The sequence below is a fragment of the Suricata suricatta genome, chromosome 1, assembly GCF_006229205.1.
Source record: "Suricata suricatta isolate VVHF042 chromosome 1, meerkat_22Aug2017_6uvM2_HiC, whole genome shotgun sequence".
NCBI classification, from domain to species: Eukaryota; Metazoa; Chordata; class Mammalia; order Carnivora; family Herpestidae; genus Suricata; species Suricata suricatta.
In genome coordinates this window covers 31,962,696-31,981,812 of record NC_043700.1, presented here as the reverse complement: position 1 = coordinate 31,981,812, position 19,117 = coordinate 31,962,696, and the positions used below count along the sequence as shown (strand labels likewise).

Genomic DNA, 19,117 nt, shown 5'->3' with positions numbered 1-19,117 from the left:
TCTGGGTGGGTAGAGGGGAGGAACTACCCTTGGTTGAAAACCCCTGTCCTAGAGGAAGGGGGAGCAAACTGCCCATTGGCTAGTCTTATTTGGTGCTCAGCATGCCAGATGTTTTCTGCCTCCTGGCAGAGTTTCACAGTCCTTTATACTGTCAGTTCTTGGAAGTGTATATTCCCATTTTTACCTCTTTGGGATGGTACAAGAACAGTATTCACATGAAATGGGAAGAATGAGAGAGAGAACCAAACAGGCTTCTTTGAGGCTTGGGAATTTCTCTATATAAACTCCAGGTAGATTCCTAAAATGCCAGAGTAACTGATGAAATTTCTGAGTAATGATCCTTTGCTATTCATAGATGCTCATAATGTGACTTGACTGATGTTATAGGCAGCAGATAAGCAAACTCGCTGACCTTCGATAGGTGGCACGTAGAGCCTGTACGGATCTCCATTTCCTGGCACCACAATTGGGTATGATGACATCCCTAAAAAAAAACCTTGCAAGCCCCTCCAACAATACATTTCTCTCTAAACTTGTAATTTTATCTTTGGGGAAGGCACATACTCATACTTCATAATAATTGAAATACTCTGATATTCCTTCCTTTTCCCTGTCTCCTTTCAAACGTTTTCTTTCACGCCTTTACCTCCTTCTACCAATTAATCTTTCTCCTGAGGGCATTTGTCTAGCCTGTAACAGAGTACATGGCACATCATACAAAATCAATATTGTTTTGTTGAATTAATAAGCAAAATGATAAAAATCACTAGAAATAAAGGAAAGCAGAATTCAATCCATAGGTTTCTCTCTTTCTAGCCTATATAAGAGATGAAGTAAAAGTGATGATAGAAAGGATATGTCACCCAGATGATTAACTCGATGGCTGATATCAGTTTATCTCAGGCATAAGTGGGCATTTTCATTTGTATGTTGATGACATTGTCTTTAAAGTGAATACTTCCTCTGTGTCCAATTATGGAAAGTTGTAGGTGTGGTGTACACATGTGCGCGCGCACACACACACACACACACCACACAAATTTTGTGTAAATCTGAGTGAGCCTAATTGCTAAGCTAAGGTTTTATGTGCAGAACACAGCAGCATTTTTAGATTTGCTCAGCAGAGAGATGGCTCATATATCCTCAGTCTGGATTCCCACGGCAATTCGATATTCATAAAGTGCTTTGTTATTAGTCTGATTTGCAAAACACCCTGTAGCTCTGGGTGCTGAGTGGGCTTTCATTGCCTAGTGAGGGTGTCTCAGGTAGCTGGCTCAGTTCACCTACCAAAGATTAGGCTAGATTACTCATTTATTCCTTTGTCCCAAGACCCTTTTATTTTCTCACCTAGCAACAGTGCCTAGGAGTCAGAGAGAGTTCTTTGGGTTTCCTAATTTGATTCATGAACATTTTCATCCTCAACTATAATCATGAAAGCCTTGCAATGCCTTTGATGTCTGAGGTTCCATGCAAAATGGAGTACCTGTGGTCAAAAGCTACCTGGCTAGAGGACTGATTCCTGATCCTGAAACAGAGGATCAACACGAGTGTCTAGTAGTGAATTTCAGAAATCTATTAATAGATAAGCCTTTTTCCATTTGGGAGGAGAAAGGAAACCACAATTTTTAGTGGGAATTTACCTCAAACACTTGGGTAGAGTGAAATGTAAGGGAACCTCTCAAAAGTCCAGCTTACTGGCTCATTTGTTTCAATTCAGTGGGTATGTGGTAAGCATCTAAGTGACCACTGTTGTACTAGGAATTAAGAGGAATACAAAGGAGGAAAAGACTTGATCCCCATTCTGAACAGATCCTGCTTCTCACCATTTCCTTCCAAGGTGAAGCTGCAATACAACATTTTTAGTCTATAGAAGTTGGAAAGGACCTTAGAGATAATCTTGTATGAGTCATATATTGAAAGCATCTTCAAAGAGGAAGAGAATTATCCTTCATTCTCTCAAACATGAAACTAGGAATAGTACTTAACTCTAAGATCTAATGAGGATTAATACTACTACTATGCTACCACTGCTAGGACTACTACTACTACCAATAAATGTTATTAATTATAATAATATGCCAATTTCTATCTTAACTAATATTGAATAACAAAAACAGCACTTGAAGTTCAGTGATTTTTCTTAAAATGGAAAAACGGTGTTACATGCATTCCATTTAGAAGATAGAAATAGTTTCATTTGACTTAGGATTCCCAAGAACTGAACTATCTGCTACTTCCATTACAGAATCCTCTGAGCAGGAAGAGGTCCAATCTCTCCTCCTCCCCATGATCAAAGTACTTCAGAGAGGAGTTAATTCTTTCTCTTTATTCCATTCTCTCTAGCCTCCTCCTGTCAGGGAGTTGTTCTTACGTGGGTCTTCAGGGAAATGGGAAGGGCTGATAATCCGCAGTGATCCAATGTTGAGGGTGGCCATGATGGTCTCTGTGTCTACCAAAGCTGGGCTGCTCTCTGCCTTGGGTGAGGAGGATAAGATAGCACACATGGAACATTCCTCTATGTTGGCCACGCGGAGGTCATCAGGAAAGAGTGCAGATCCCTAATGAGAGAAAACCCATAGAGGAGAGACTTCTCAGATGGAGGGAATTTATCTCATGGTTTATGGTGACACAGACTTTTGTGGGTGATGCCAATTTTTCAGCCAAAGCTTCTCCAGCCTCAACTGACTTGATTTTAAGACTTAGTTACCTGATATTTGAACATATTTATCTTCATTGATCATTAATATCTTAGTATGACTAAATCTCAAAGGCCCTTTCCTGAGAGCAAGTCTGGATGAGCCAAAGCTGGATGGAGAGAGAAGAGCCGACATCTGTTCAGATGACTCAAGTAGGAGAAGCAAAATAGGGATAACAGGAAACATTCAGAGAAAGAAGTTGTGGATCTAAAGGCAAATTTTGCATCCCCACAAATTTGTTTGTAGCTGACTTTCCTATGACTCTCTGGATTAGCTAGCATAGTGATGGTAGCTTCCTTCCAAGTTTGGTGAAGAAATAGGGATAGATGTGATCCCACCTTCAAGAAGCTTATACTTGCATACTGGCAATTCCTAACACTAGCTGGATCTGGAGACTTCTGGTCCTTTTCCTGTCTTTCTTTCTCTGGCCTAACATAAGGGTGCAGTGCAGAGAATTTTATGGTGTCCCTTTAAAAAGGCAAATGAAATTTGTTCCTTAACAGAACCATTTTTGAAATTTGAAAAATATTAGTTATCGGCCGCATCATTTCAAGAAAAAAAATTACATGCTTTGGTGCATTTCTCATTGCCATATATTTTTTTAATCCAGGGAAAGGGTGGCATACAATGGCATACAGACCCAAAAAGGTTTAGAGCAAATACAATTACAACCACAATGTCATATATGCAGAATGGATCCATTTCTTAGAAATATAAACCGAATTCTTCCTTTTCATACATCTATCAAGGACTGTGTAGCATTATGTGCTCTAGACTAGATGTGTCTTCAGAAAAGATGGGAAAGTTGAAGCAAAAGGCTAGCTATTAGCTGTAGCTATTAAGTCAGAATCAGATTCAGAAATGCAGAGAAACTCTTAGTTATATAAAGACCCTAAAACATGATAATAAACATAAAATATAACACATAGTAGCTCCTGAGCATAAACCCAGGATCCACAATGTCTAGATTTAAATCTTAGTTCGGCTACCTACCTGTGGCATAAACTTGGACAGGTTACTTACTCTCTCTGTGCCCAAAGTTCAACACCTTTAAAATCTACCCCATAGGATTATTTTTGAGGGTTAAATGAATTAATACATGTACGATGCTTAGAATAGTAAGCACTATACAACTATAAGCTATTATATTATTATTATGAATGTTAGCACCATTAGCACTATTGTCATTATAAATACTCACTCTTATGTGACACTTACAGGAAGAACGTATAACCGGGGGAAATTCCGGAGAAATACCCATTCTCTCTTCAGGTATTCCAAATTTCCGATGAACACGATGTCCTTCAGCTCCTGCCGGGTGTAGTTGCTGGCTCTCAAGGGTATCACAAAATTCCGCAGCCCCATCAGTGTTGAGTGGGCATCTCCAAAGACACACGCTATCACATGGTTGTGAAACTCATGTTTCGACCTGTCCATTCGTTTCTAAGCATAAGCAGGCCACGGTCTGGTCAGTTTTGGAAACAACCCGAGAGTCTCTCAAAGAGGGCTCCTTCCCCTCATACCAACACTTCTAGGTACACCTACAGGAGTATTTTCAACAAGGATAATAGAAGTCTGCAAATTGCTCATAAAAATGGAATTTATCTGCCAAGGGGCAATTCTACTTTTTATCTTTTTGTAGAGTTCCTTCTGATTCCACTGTTTAAAGTCTTTAATTAGCCTGGAGTGCATCAATTAAAAGTTGGATTGATGTCATTCCTTGAGGTGTGACATCATAGAACCAGATGGGGAATACATCTTTTATTTTCCTTACATGTTTTTGGCCTTGTATGTGCTATAGTGAGATTCAATGGAAAGCTAAAACATTACAAGTTTAATTGCTAAATTTATGTCTTCTAGTGAGCCCTGAAAATCACATCAGGTTATACAACACGCTGGAGTTTTCAGTGGATTTTTGTACATACGAAAATATCCATTAGTTTGGAACATATGAAATTGCCTTTTCATGGGTCAAAAGTGATTGCATATTGGTCATTTTATATGGTTCAGCCTAACACACCAAACTGATTCAGCAGATGCTTTCCAGAATTGAGGACATTCATCTGCAAAGTGCACAAAAGAAATAAAAAGATCACAAAAATTCCATTTGAACTCAATGGAATGAGTCCCATGTCTACCATCAGCTTATACATGTCCCATACTACCATCAGCATCACCAGTGGTAAATGTTTCTTTTATGCCTCTAAGTTGAAAATAATAATATACATGAAAAACATTTAGGTTAGGTTTCCCCCACATTCAAAGAGAATTTTAAGAATGATAAATTTAACTTTTTTAAAAAGAGAGAGATGATATTCCTGTAGGAAACTCATTTTAAGCCTTTGTCTGATTTCTTCCAGGGAGTGAGTCCAGGTTTTCTCTAGCGGTGCTGGGATGGGCTGGAAGGGGCACTGAATCTGGAAGAAGGCCTGATTCCGTATTCTATTGTATGACTATGAACAAACTAGGTTAACCCCCTTCCCCTCAATCTCTGTAAGTTTAAATGGTTTAAAAACAAAAGTGAATTCTGTTGTGGAAATTAAATCATATATGGAAAATATAATGCTCAACTCATTAGTTGTTGTTCAATACCTATTAATCAACTCTGAATCTTATTGAATCCTAGAGTTTCAGAGAAGGACTCTTGGAAGCTGGTAGAACAAATTAAATGCATTTAAAAGCACTGTATCTGCACATGATGAGTCAGAATACCTAATGGATATATCATCGTCCCTATGCCCATCCTTAGCTGGGTTAAATGACGAGCTTCTTCGAAACAGGGGCTGATAAAATCTAACCAGATAAATAAGTAACATCTGACATCTCCACAATTAGTTTGTCAAATTAGCATATATGAGGAAATACTCTCTTTTCAGAGGGAATTGCCCTGTGAGGGGAAATAAAGCTACTTGTCTGGCGAGCCTCCTAGAGAGTGATGTGAATCTTAACCAAATCTATTAAATAATTGTCTCTCACTAATCCGATTAGTTGTAACTTGAATAATGAAGCCTCTAACGGAATTTAATGTAACATGCCTGAAGTCCAACTATCACTTTTCTGAGTAGAACTAAACAATTAGAAACAAGATACATGGCAGAGTGCATTAATGGGCACAGCTAGAGAGGCAATTTCTCCAACAAACTGTGGCACAAAACTGTCTCCCAATTGAGAAAGATGGCGGCCATGGGGGGAGGCAGAGGATGTACTATTTGTTCAAAGCAACGTAAATTGAACACTTCCACTTGATCCTTGTGCAATCCAAACCAAAATCAAAGCCCCCTTTGAATTCTGCAGGATGGACATTTCTCCTCTATGGTCACAAGTTTCAAAATCTTAGGATTTCTTAAACTAGAAGCCCTTTTAAACTTCTCAAAAGACTTAGCTGGTGTTCTGAACTATATTTTACAGCAAGTGTTGGAAAGGAGATATCACAGCACCCTGTCTCTGTCCTTAAGAAATATGGTATGGTAAAACATCTGCTATTTCTATTTCTTGGTCTCGAGGATGCCTCCATCTGCAACCAACTTCTCGACCTTTCTAATGATTTCCCTCCCACTGAAAACATGTTTAGCTTCCTGCTCAACGGAGTTTATTTTGTTTAGTGTAGAATAAGACATCATTGCTAAAATGGTGAATTTCAGCAGCTACCCTAATAGTGTCCCAGTTGATATGACAGCTCTGACAATTGTGTGCTTCTGATCAAATGATTGATCAGGCTTTTGCAAAAATTGGAACATATTCTGTCAGGACACTGGTACCAAGCCCAAGGACTCGGTGTGTGTGTGTGTGTGTGTGTGTGTGTGTGTGTAACAGAAAATAAAGTGAACTGAACTACTTTCAGAAAGCAAGAAAAAGAGATAATTATCAATTAGTCATAGTTGAAAAAATGATATAGGGTTCATATAACATATAATCACTTTTATTAGTTATATTTACCAACTGCTGCTTGCAAAGTAAATCATTGAGATTATGCTAACTCTGGAAATGAGAATAGATAAGGATCCAGAAAGCAGGTGTCAGAGTCTGGATTAGGATACAGACTTTTTACATCTTAGTTGCTGGTGTTTCAGTAACTCGAGTTACTTCCTTTCCTTGAGAGAATAGAGACAGGGACAGGATTCTAATATCTACTAAGATTCATCCACGTTGTGCATCAGGGAGAGACACTCTTGACTAACGTGTTAAGGGTAAGTACAGCAGGCTTTAAGAAAAGCCACTATAGAAAATCCAAACTTTAAAACCAATAATTAGGAAAATGTTTATTTACTTTAAAAAAAATCAGAGTTCTTGTAAATGGTTTCCCTAGTGCATTTAAATTAATTAGATTTACTAGCAAAACAGTGAAGTGTCAGGAGAACATTATTCTAAATAACTGACTCAGCTAAACTGTTAAAAGAGGGAAGAAGTAGTTGAACAATCGGATCTAAATTGTTTCAAACCCAACACAGTCTTTGTCAAATGCTACATCTGTTACCCTGCATACCATTCATATGGGCGGTGAGGAATGTGTCTTTCCTTTGAAATTCAGTTTACAAAGAGAAATGTCAGGTGCTTATAACTAGTAAAGGGGCATTATTTTCCCTAGGTGAAGCTTTATTTTATTTGAGATTCGGAGCAAGATCACCTACCAGAATCACCCTGTCGATAGCGATTGCTTTGCACCAGTGAAACATGCCGCTCTCATCAAGCTGCTCAGAACCCGATTCTGGTTCATACAGAAAAAGCCTAAGTAGGGAGAATGGAGAGTTAGCCGAGAACATTTGGGGCACTAGTGTAACAAAGCCAAGATGTCAAACTCATTAGAAACTTGAATGCAAAGTGCAAACAACACAAGGAGAGTGACCTTGGGTCTGTGAGAGTCCAGAATAAAGATTCATGTCTGAAGGACACCAAGACACCAAGCATGTATCACAGCTGAGGACATACTAAGCCTTTTGTGTATGTGTGTGTGTGTGTGTGTGTGTGTACATGCACACGTGTGCACATGCATGTGTGTGTATTTAACAGACCTATCAGTCTCTCCTTTTACCTTACATTTTATGTGCCTTGAAAGTAGTTATTTTTGCTCTTAATTTTGCTACTGTAGTCACTGGAGAAATCATGGGAGGTGTTTCGGGCACCTGAATATAGAATTTAAAAGGCTGTGAGACTGAGTCATGTGTGCTGTCTCTTTCCTTGGCCTGTTTTCCTCCCCTCTCTTTTCCGTATCTTTGCGTATGAGGCTCTATTGAATGTGAGGTCCTGCTGAAACATCCTTACTTACTACATGCGTTTTGCATTCTTCACAGCTTCCATCACTGGCCTGCATCGGACTAAATGCTGCTCTAGTCTTGGTTTAAGTCTTGGCAAAGCCATCTACGTGATCACCCCACATTGGAGCTGTATACAATGCTCGTCAGGTAATATGTTCAACCACTGAAAGCGTTAGGTGATCTTTCGAAAAATCTCATCACATCCAAAGGAATGCATATTTGCTCAGTAGAGAAGAGAGGAAACCTTTCTGGAAGCACAGAAAGTTCGGAGTTGAAAGAACCTATTTGAGTCAGGAGAATCAAGGCTTAGTCTGCAGAAATAACCTCAAAATTCCAAGGGCTGAACATAACACAGGTTCTTGCTCATGCTATGTATTTTCCTTGAGTAAATAAGTGTCTGTGCTCCGTGCAGCCACTCAGGGCTTTAAGGGTGCAGAGGCTATACTGTCTTAGGCTCAGACACCTGGAACTCATATCCTCCTCAGTCATTAAAGCAAAGGAGAGAAAAGGACTGGAGAATCAAGACTGGGCTTAAAATGTTTGTTAATGTTTTATTTAGTTTTGAAGGAGAGAGATAAGAGTGTGAGCCATGGAGGGGTAGAGAAAGAGGGAGACACAAAATCTGAAGCAGGATCCAGACTCTGAGCTGTCAGCACAGAGCCTGATATGAATCTCAAAGTCACAAGGCACGAGATCATGACCTGAACCAAAGGCGGATGCTTAACCTCCTGAGCCACCCAGGTATCCCAAGACTGGGCATTAATTGCTTTGGCCCAAACTGACATGCATCATTTTTGCTTACATTCCATTGGCCAAACCTAGTCACATGGCTCCTGATACCTTAAAGGGGGTTGAGGAGCATAGGATGAATTGAAATACTTAATGATCATTGTAGTCTCTGCCAGAGACTTTAAAGACCACTCCTTGTTTTATGGATAAAAGTCAAAGTGCTAATAAATGGTACAGCTGGCTGTTTGAATATACTGCTAAGGGTAAGGTAACTGGTGCTCAGAATACCCGATTTCCTTTTCCTTCCTTAGGTAGAGGCAGCTGTGGGGTCACATGACCAGTTCTGACCAATGAAAAGTGAGAAGTGGTGACTGATGTTGTGACACGTGTGATTCTTTGGGCTCTCTCTTAACCTGCTGCAAAGACCAGCCTGACAACATGAACGCCCAGGTGGAAGAGTGCCCTGGCCTCACTGACCTGTGTTGGACGTGGCAGGTGAAAAAGAAATCCACCTTTGTTGTGTTAAGCCACTAAGAGTCTGTGCTTGTTACCACCGCATCCATCCATCCTATTCGGACAGAAATGCCTTTTCTAAAAAAACATGTTTTATGGAATTGCAGTAACTGGAGAAGTCATGAGGAAATGCTTTCTGCAGTCAAATAACGTTTGAGAAAGATGTCCCCTCTTTGAGACTCACGCTGTGCCTTTGAGTATGAAAGGTTCAGAAAAGTCTTGCAAAAAAGAAATCCCTTAAAATTTATATAATCCAGTGTTTCACATACGTATTAGATCACACACATGTTTACCATGTACTTATTTGACATATTAATTTACTTCCTTAAAAATAACCTGTCATAATCTCTTGAGACACCTTTTGGAACATGCTGTACAATGTCACATGGTAGGTTTCAGCCTCTCCTGTGAGGTTCTACTAAACATCCTGGGAGAAACCCAACATATTGCACTCTGTGCTGCAGGTGAGGTGTTTTTTTTTTTTTTCATTCTGTGAATTAATACAGCTTTTAACACCTGGTCCAAAGACTCAGCCTGTAAGATAATATCAAGCAGTTTTGATCTCTGTAACCAAGTTGGTTTCTAAATTGCTATCTTAAGTCATAATTTTTCAGACAAAGGAACTTACTTAAGATTGTCAGTTATTAAGTGTCAGAGACCCAGAGAGAGGAGCTGACCTGGGAATAGGGTTTGGAAAGTTAAGAGCTTATTGTTTTAATGAGACTGGCCAAGGCTGAGGGACAATCCTTTATCTTCCTCCCCATTTAAGACCTCCCTATAAACTTAGTGGATCTAGTCATTTACCTAGCCAGAGGATGTTGCAATGTAAGCCTCAAGGTCAGTGTGACCAAAATGGGTTACCTTGTTTTTTCAAATCAACATGCCTTTTGGTCCAGAATTTTGGACCCCAAATTCTAAGGGCCATACAGGCTTTCTTAATGGCACTAGACAGGACTGTGGTGACAGCTTTGTGCCAAGCGTGTTAAAGAAACTCACTAGGTGACACACCTAAGACCTGAGTCTATTTTTGATTTTTACTGGGGTCTGGAGAACTGGCTATGTTACTCATTCACAGAACCTACTCTTCTCTCCATGTGTAGTTTCCTAGACACCAGCCCTCCGATACTGATGTATTATATACCCAAGTTACCTTCAGGGAGGTGGCTTCCTGCTCTTCACTCTCTGCACTCAAGACTACTTTCCTTCTGGACATTTTCTTCAGCCTTTTCACTTTTTCCCTCCTTCTCCCTCTTCCTGCCCTTTCCTCCATCCCTATAATGAATGAGGACTCCTGGTCTGGAAATGAAATGCCCTTTTGGCAAATGGAGAATAATCTTTTCCCCAGCACATTTTAGCTTGACTGGGGATACCAAATCAATCACTGTATACTTTTCAACATAATAAAAGCATGATCTATGTACACAAGCTGTCACAGACAACATCTTTCTTCATTCTGATGTTATGGAAAACAGATATGCCTTAGAGGAAACACCTGTTGGAGACCTGCTTAAAAGAAAAGGCTGGAGGAGACCCACTTCATCACAAAGGCATCCATCTGGTGTCCTTGCCAAGCAAAACCTGATGCAACTTATTTCACCATCCCTTAACTAAAGCTCTCTTCTGCCGTATGCCTTGCAAATGACATGATCCTTGCAGAAATATACCTTCCTAAAGAGAATAATAAATCACCTATGGGAATGTGCAGCACTAGCAGTCTTATAACTAGGAAATGAAGATCAGAACATAAAGGTTGATGCATTGGAGGAAAAAGGGGCCACAGATCACCATCTGGGTCATTCAGGGCAAAAAGGAAAAGCCACATCCTAACCAGAGGCAGAAGTTTGCAGGGTGAAGGACTTTCTGTATAGGAGAGACTGGCAAGAAATACGGTAGGAGCTCCCTGAGAGAGCCCTCAGCAGGACATGTTTGGGATGAGGGTAGGGTAGCTCACTGGTCACAAGATGGGCTTCTCTTTGTCCAAGCAAAGGAGAATACTTCCACCTGGGAACATCCAGAAAGCATCAAGCCCTGAAATCTCCTGAGAGTCAGGTCTCTGACTTCCATATTCAGAGGCTGATCGGTCTAGTGTGCTGGGCAAGAACAGCTCTTGTAGCCAGCCTGGTGGATGTCCAAGGCAGCACGTGATGGAGGCTCCAGCCTTCCTTGCTGACGACTGCCTTCCGGGGGGGGGGGGGGAAGACGGGGGTCACTTTCATATGCATGAAGCCCATTGTCTTGTGAGTACAAGCTTGAACATGTCCCAGCTAAGGAAGGCAGGCTCTTTCCTCTCTGCTTTCTGGAACCGTTCTGGAGAGTATATTTATTCTTCCATGTCCATAGTAACTTATCCTATGAGAATCCTATCACTTAAAGGAAAAGAGAAGCTAAGGACCATGTGCCGTCAGTTTCCAATGGTGGCATCTGATGGAAGGGAGAGATAAAACCATGTAGGAAATCCTCTGTTAAGGTGGGGTAGGCTTCAGTGCCAGGTCAGGAAACAGTTTCCAAGACTAGAAGTCTGCTGTCCTTACTTCATCCAATTTACAGACTTGACTCAGATTGTTCCTGAAGACTATCTACCAGCGAATGATATCCTCCACTGTTCACAGTATCTATTGTACAGTTTAAAAGGCATCAACGTTTCTCTTTTTTCTCTCTTTTGCAGGCCACATTTTTGGACGTGTTGGGGAAACTCTGGCATGTAACCATTCTATTTGAAGCCTTTTTAAAACTCTATAGGTGGCTTGTAAATTCTTAGGAAAGAGTTTTCTGGCCTTGGTGCAGAACAATGTGTTTTTTGCTCAAGGCTTGAGTTAAACTAAAATAACAAGTTTCAAAGGCCTAGTGTAGTAATGACAAGTCCCTTGGCCAAGCGTTGGGAAGGAATGGGGAGGAATGTGCCAGTGTGCTCAAGAGTTTCAGTGCCCCTCTTGGAATCTTTGGAAAAATCCACTGAAACTGTACCTTCAAGGTAGTGATCAAGTTCCCACCAAAAATGGAGGGAAAATCTTCTGTCCCAGGATCACTTTGGTGCCATTAAGGATTTTGTATCTTTTTTAAAAAAACTTTAACATTTATTTTTGAAAGACAGAGAGAGACAGATCATGAGCAAGGGAGGGGCCGAGAGAGAGGGACACACAGAATTGGAAGCTGGCTCCATGCTCAGCTGTCAGCACAGAGCCTGACGCGGGGCTCGAACCCATGAACTGTGAGATCATGACCTGAGCTGAAGTCGGACGTTCAACCAACTGAGCCACCCAGGTGCCCCAGAATTTTGTATCTTGAAGGCTACAGCTGCCTTCTCTCTGATGACTGCGTGTATAGTGGCAAGGTGATTCAGTTTATACTTAATCTGAAAATACTAAGGGCTTGTCAATTCTGACTACCACCTTTCATGTTCTAGGAAAAAGACAACCACCTAAAATTTGGGAATGTGGGGGCCAAGTTGTATACCCAGTGCTTCCCATCTATCCTGTGCCTTTCTCCCTCTGTCTTGCACACATTTATACATACTACACACGTGCTAGAGTCAAACTTCCGAATATAAGCCTTTATGGCCATGTTATGATTTAATTTTTCTGGGTTTCACCTGGTTGCCACTAATTCATAAAAAGGCATTATTTTTTACCTTGGAGGGAAACTTAAGGTTTACAAATATGGATCATTTTTTACAGCCCATTTCCCCTAGGTACCTATGTATGAGCCAATGTAAAAGGGGCCCCATGAGGTCTCAGAAACTTTTGGGACCAAGAAACCACTTAAGGAGCCCAGGAAGGAGGAGAGCACAATCCCCCATCCTAGTCAGAAAGGCCTCTGGGATCACTTCCTTTTCCATGAGAAAGGCGGAGTGTGCTCCAGGCTCTGCGCCTTACCCACCAGCTTGACCGGATGTCCTTGCCATGACATGTTTCCTACTAGGTAAAGTGCAAGAAAACCTGCCATGAAATCTCGTGGGATAGTTTGTACGTGGCAGCAGGCTGGTTGTCTCTAGAGCATCATGCCATCTTGGTCGCCTTGTGGGAAACCCTAGGAAAGGAGGGGAGTGGCTGCCACTGTGTTCAGGAGTGGAGTTTCCCAGGACGGGAGACTTTCAGCACTAAAACCGGACCTCTCCTACCAGAATGGGAAAAAGCTCCTTGGGAGGAAGGAAAAGGGAGGGGAGAATAAAACCCTTGAAACACTACGCCCAGAAAACCCACCTCTTTGCCTATAGGTAGATTTGGTTGATGCTCAATGGAAGGAAAGACAGTTGGGTGGTCAGAGCCCCTTTATGTTTTAAGGCAAGTAGGTTCCAGTGAATTCTATCTTGAACCTCTTCTCCTCTGAGTCCTGTCTCTTGATTCGTTGCATAAGAAATCATGGTAGTATTATAAACTTTAATAGTAAAGATTATAGGTGTGCTATTTTTAAAAATCTGTGAATGGTATTTTAAGGAGAAGATATAATAAAATTCAGGATATCATTGTACTCAGTGTAGTCTTTTTTGAGTCTACATAGGAGAATATAAACTGTGTTCTAATGTAAGCCAAATCAGCTGTGAATAGTGTTCTGTTTGCCTTTAAGTGCTGCCTTACAGATGGAGTCTATCAAATCCATGGCCTCTGTTTTCAATGTTTACAATTTAAAATCTCCACAAAGACATTTTTTCCCACTGTCTTGCTTAGAAATTAGACATGAGGTCAGAGTGGTCCCAGACCAGGTGAGGGCAATAATAAGACGGTGCTTCCAGTAGATAAACCCACATCTGAGCTCTCATTTGAGCATCTCTCTGTTAAGCTTTGCTTTATTTCTGATGGGTATAAACTGACAGCTTTCTGCACAGCATTTTCTGTGAAAATATACATGCAGGCACCTCAGAATTTAAATTGTTACCAGACAGAGATCAAGGAGAAAGATAAAAAAAAAAAAAGACAGTTTCCCTCTTGCTCACCCACTCCCCAGACAGACCCTCATTTAAATCCCTTTATATTTTATGGATATTGCATTTGGGATTTCCTACAATTTGAGCACAAATGAGGCATGACCCAAAGCAGCAGGTACCTTTAATAAAGGCTGGAGTTTGTGCCATGAGTAGAGGAGCCTGGGGCTCAGGGCAAACCTCACATCTCAGATGAAGAGTCTCCACAGCCAATCTTTGCAGCATGAAGCTGTATTTTTAGGTGATCTTTCCCACCCTTCCCAACACCTTCTAAATATCAAATGACATACTAAACACAGAGGTGGACACAAATGAAAAATATTTTCCTGAGTTCGGGATATAGTCTTGTCTGCTCAGTGGACTAGGAACTGAATGATCAAGTCAGTTACTGATACTTTTGATCCTAACACCCACTACTGAAGCAAATGAGAATTTCTGGCAAAGGTCTTTGCTTTTTTGGTGGTATATGGAGGTAGGAAGGAGGAATTTGAAATATCTGAAAACTAGCTAATTTTTCATTGTATTTATACACTTTCTAAGGTTTTATGGGATTGAGCCTGGGTCAGAGATTAGCGTGACAGAAACGATTTCCTCATGCATTGGGTGAGAAGCTTGGTCTGGGCAATTATCAATAATAATAGCAGCCTCCCTCTGCCACTGAAGAAATTAGGACAAGAAAAAATAGCATCCATCAAAATGTTACTGGTGTGTGTGTGCGTGCTTGTGTGCATGTGTTGTGTGAGGTGGGGGAGGGCTATCAAATTGAAAGATACAAGCTGTGCAGAGGAAACCAAAATAATTTCAGGTTACATGAACGCTATTGGATTTTCTTTTTTAAATGGGAAGTTATCTGTGAAGTCTTCTTATTTACATTCCTTCGGTTCTCTAACATTCCTGTTGCTGAATGTCAACAAGGAGAGAGATTATTAGCGTGCTGGGGACTACAGATTTTTGGAAACCCTGAAAGGACCTAATGATGTGTTGAGGGCCACAGGCTTTCAAAATTTACTCCCATCTGGAAGCCATCACTGGAGGGAAGGCTGTTGAATAAAGGCAACCTGAGAGTTGTAACATTTTACTTAGCACCAGTGACCTGTCAAGAAGCAATGGAGATAATGGCGGTGGGAGCCACTTGGGATCACTCATGACATGGGGCCCTCCTTCTGCTCAATGGACTACATGATGGCTATTTTTTTAAGTGGCATGCCTTGATTAAAGGTGAAAAGTTAGAAGTAGGAGCCTCTGGGGGAAGGGAAAAGGCTGTGGTTAGTGTTCTTTACCAAGAAGAAGTGATTAAAGCGGGGCTGTTATTAGGGATGAAAGATAGAGTCAGGGTTTTTGGGTTTTTTTCACGCATGGGGGATGTAGAAGGTGATCTGCAGGGTGAGATGGCCTTAACAAGGCGGGAGGTCACAAGCACTCTCCTAGAAGTTCCCTATGTTTTAGCTCTTTAAGTTAAAAGATGAATGAGAATGAAGGAGGAAAGAAGTAGAATGTTCCTCTTGTTCTGTGCCCCTCTAATTTGAAATTAAGTTTCTGCAGCACATCAAGTCCTTAATTTTTCTTACATGTGACTTTATAAAGGTAACATTCACATCTGGATTTCCTGAAGACAAGGCCTGTTGCATCAAGAAACCATCTGGATGCTCCGCTCTTACCTGTACTGCTTTTAAGCTCCAGAAGGAACTTTCCAATATTCTTTACTTAGTTACAGTCTTTTAGAGGAGGGAGAGGAGGGTAGGAGGAAAGGGCGGGGGGGGGGGGGGGGAGAGAAAGAGAGAGAGAGAGAGGAGAGAAAAGAATGATCCTATAAACTTTCTGGGAATTTTGCTGTAATTTAAATTAAGAAAATTTTTTAATGTTTATTTATTTTGAGAGAGAGACAGAGTGAGAAGGGGAGGGACAGAGAGAGAATGAGACACAGAATATGAAGCAGACTCCAGGCTCTGAGTTGTCAGCACAGAGAGCAGGGCTCGGACCCACGAGCTGGGATATCATGACCTGAGCTAAAGTAGGACCCCCAACCTCCTGAGCCATCCAGGTGCCCCAACTTTGCTATAATTTAAAAATCCCCACCAAACACATGCACATACATACACCTTTAGGCAATAAAACTCCTTTGTATGTCTTACCTAAATGTCTCCTGTGCCATGGAACCACTGTGCATGCTGCTAAGTGAGTTTTGCCTTGTATCTTTCTTGCCCTATCTCACACCAGGGATAAGACCACCCAATGGTCCAACACTGGTCACCCAACAGGCAGAAGTGCACGCACGTCCCTCTCTGCTGCCCACGCAGACCAAACAAAAGACCCTAAATAGCGCATTGCCAAAGGTTTCAGCTAAGAATTTCTGGCTGCTATACATTAAAATAAAGTAGCATCTGTGTAGAATTATACAGACACTTAATACAAATATAAATGATATCTGCCTTCGTGATGAGTAGTTTCTTCACTATTTTGAAAGAATATAAATACCTTCCTTCCTATCATCTCTTTCTCCTCCATATCAAAATCTCCATGGGAACAGATTTCAAGTTATACTTGGGCTATCATCACTCTGTGAAAGAATAAAGAAATTACATACTCAGTGAAATCTTCTCCCCACCGCATCCTCTCTCAGGATGCTGGGCAAAAGTCTAACAGGAACCACACCAGGTTTCAGGTGTCTTAATGGTTACTTTATTCTACTCATTGATTCTTTAATCTTCTACATTACTATTATTTCAGTGGAAAATTGAGATTATATCATTGAAGAGTCAGATTGCTCTTTCGGTGGGCACTCATCATTTGCCTCCCTACTTTTTCAAGTTCTTCAACACCCTTTTAATTTAACCTCAAAACTTTTAGTAAGTTTGGGATGAGGATTATTGCCTATGTGAAATTATCCTAAAATCAATCTTTACCTACTACTTCCAGACCTCTGATGAGATACTGGTCAACTTATCCATCTAGAACAGGATCGACACATTTTTTCCTGTGAAGTGGCTGGGCAGATAGTAGGCCTATTAAATGTCACAGGCCAAGAGGCAAAAGTGATATTATACAGGTGTCTATATATGAGATAAATTAAATTTTCACCACCTCTCATTGATAGTATTCAAAATATAATAATAACAAATATTTTTTGTATTACAGATTGACTAATCAAAACAAAGAACTTTTTAAAGGAATCTTCCATAATTGACATTCATAGTTAGTGTTCTCTGTCATCGAAATTAATTGCAAATGTTCTTATGTTAATGCTGACCCTAATAAGGCTTAACATATATAATCCTTGAAAATGTCTGTTTACACAGATAGGTACTGCCAAACACTGATAGTACCCCATGAGCATACGATTCTAATTGAGCATATGCATCACTTAGAAGGCATTTACAGAATTATATTAAACTCTTCTCTCAATATTTGTCTTTTGGCAGGTGATTACATGGCAGATCAATCACTTACAATGCAAGTTTAGGTGGGAATGCCTCAACTGCATAGTTCAATAAACTTAAAAATGTAGAAATTTCCTTTGCATTGCATCAAGTTAAAAAAAAAAACCAAAAAACCAAAACCAAAAAAAAAAAAAAAACCAAAAAACCCCAAAACAAACCCAGAACCAAAACCAAAACCAAAAAAACACTCTTGGAACTGAGACCAGGAAGCACGCCTGCTGCAAACTTGTGTGCAGATGATGATCTAACTTCCTGTAAATTTTGACATAATGGAAAGCGGATAAAGTAGTATGGCATTATTTGTGATTCAAAGAATGATCATTGTAAAGACTTTATATAGAATATGGTTCACATACGAGAGCTCTGTTTTGTCTTCTAATTTTATGCTGATTTCATTAAGAAACATTATAAAACCTACAGTGAATGCTAAGTCTTGAAGCCACTTACTGTTCTATGATAGTGATTGAGGACAGCTCTCCAGAAAAATTTCAGTCTTGACCCAGAGCTAAAAAAATCACATTAAATCTTTTCACTACTAAAGCTCTTCAACTACTTTGTGGTAGGGCAAGTCCAAATACTCAGTTACACTTAGTCCTGAGAAAAACTTACAGCACTAATAATAGTGTCCACGAGAGCAAATGAAATCCACCATTGACAAACTCTTGTCCAAACAAATATGATGATTCAAATATTTTCCACAAAATGCCTGCTATGAATAATACAATGAATAACCAAAGTATTTACGCACTTTGCATTTCACAAGCTTTGTAAATTTTTCTAAGTAGGATTTTTTTGGGCTCCACATGTATTTTTTACCATTATCAGTTGTAAGACATCTTAGCAGGTTCCTCTTCAGATTGTACTGGATTAGTGTTTTCTCAACTTATTTTGAAGATATTTTCACAGGTAGTTGGTGCCATGCAGACTCTCACAGAGGCTAATTTTTCAGTTACTTCAAATTCAGCATTGGCTCCCTTAATACACAGCAACTGGACAGCTTCAGGAACATTTGTTAACTCCCAAAGAGCCAGAAGAAACCACTCAAAATCATTTGGCTTATTTTTTAGATGACTACTGTTATTGCTCCCAAAGTCAATGCTTCAAGCAACTGTTTTTGCAGAAAGGCTACTAGTATTCAGTAAATGACTTTCTTGCTTGGTTACCAAATAAACTACTCATGAACAAACTTTGGGTGCAAATCGGCTGTGATTAGTCTCTTTAAATTTTATAATTTCTTAAGCCAGTGCTTTACTGAAATAAGGAATACTGTAATAAGTGCCTAATCTGATAATAGCAACATATATTGCATTCTTTTGGCATGGCTATACTCTCACTGCAAATTAAACACACTGTCCTGCCATTTCAAGCCATACAAAAATAAGTGATAGGCTGGATTTGGCCCTAAGGCCATAATTTTCTGACCCCTGATCTAGAACACATACTGACATCATTTTAAAATAACTTTTACGGGGTGCCTGGGTGGCTCAGTTGGCTGAACGTGTGGCTTTGCCTCAGGTCATGATTTTGGTGTTTGTGGGTTTGAGCCCCACGTCAGGCTCTGTGGTGACAGCT

The 19,117-nt window shown here is 40.3% G+C and overlaps 1 protein-coding gene across 1 annotated transcript in view; it reads right to left on the bottom strand.

The window, feature by feature from the left end:
- The window catches only part of KCNU1 (potassium calcium-activated channel subfamily U member 1), a 145,995-nt gene that overhangs the window by 19,600 nt on the left and 107,278 nt on the right, over positions 1-19,117 (bottom strand). The window contains exons 20-22 of the mRNA XM_029937589.1: positions 7,325-7,421; positions 3,915-4,139; positions 2,372-2,558 (exon numbers count right to left, since the gene is read on the bottom strand). Coding sequence (XP_029793449.1) covers positions 2,372-2,558; positions 3,915-4,139; positions 7,325-7,421 — 509 coding nt within the window. The remainder of the gene's footprint in view (positions 1-2,371; positions 2,559-3,914; positions 4,140-7,324; positions 7,422-19,117) is intronic.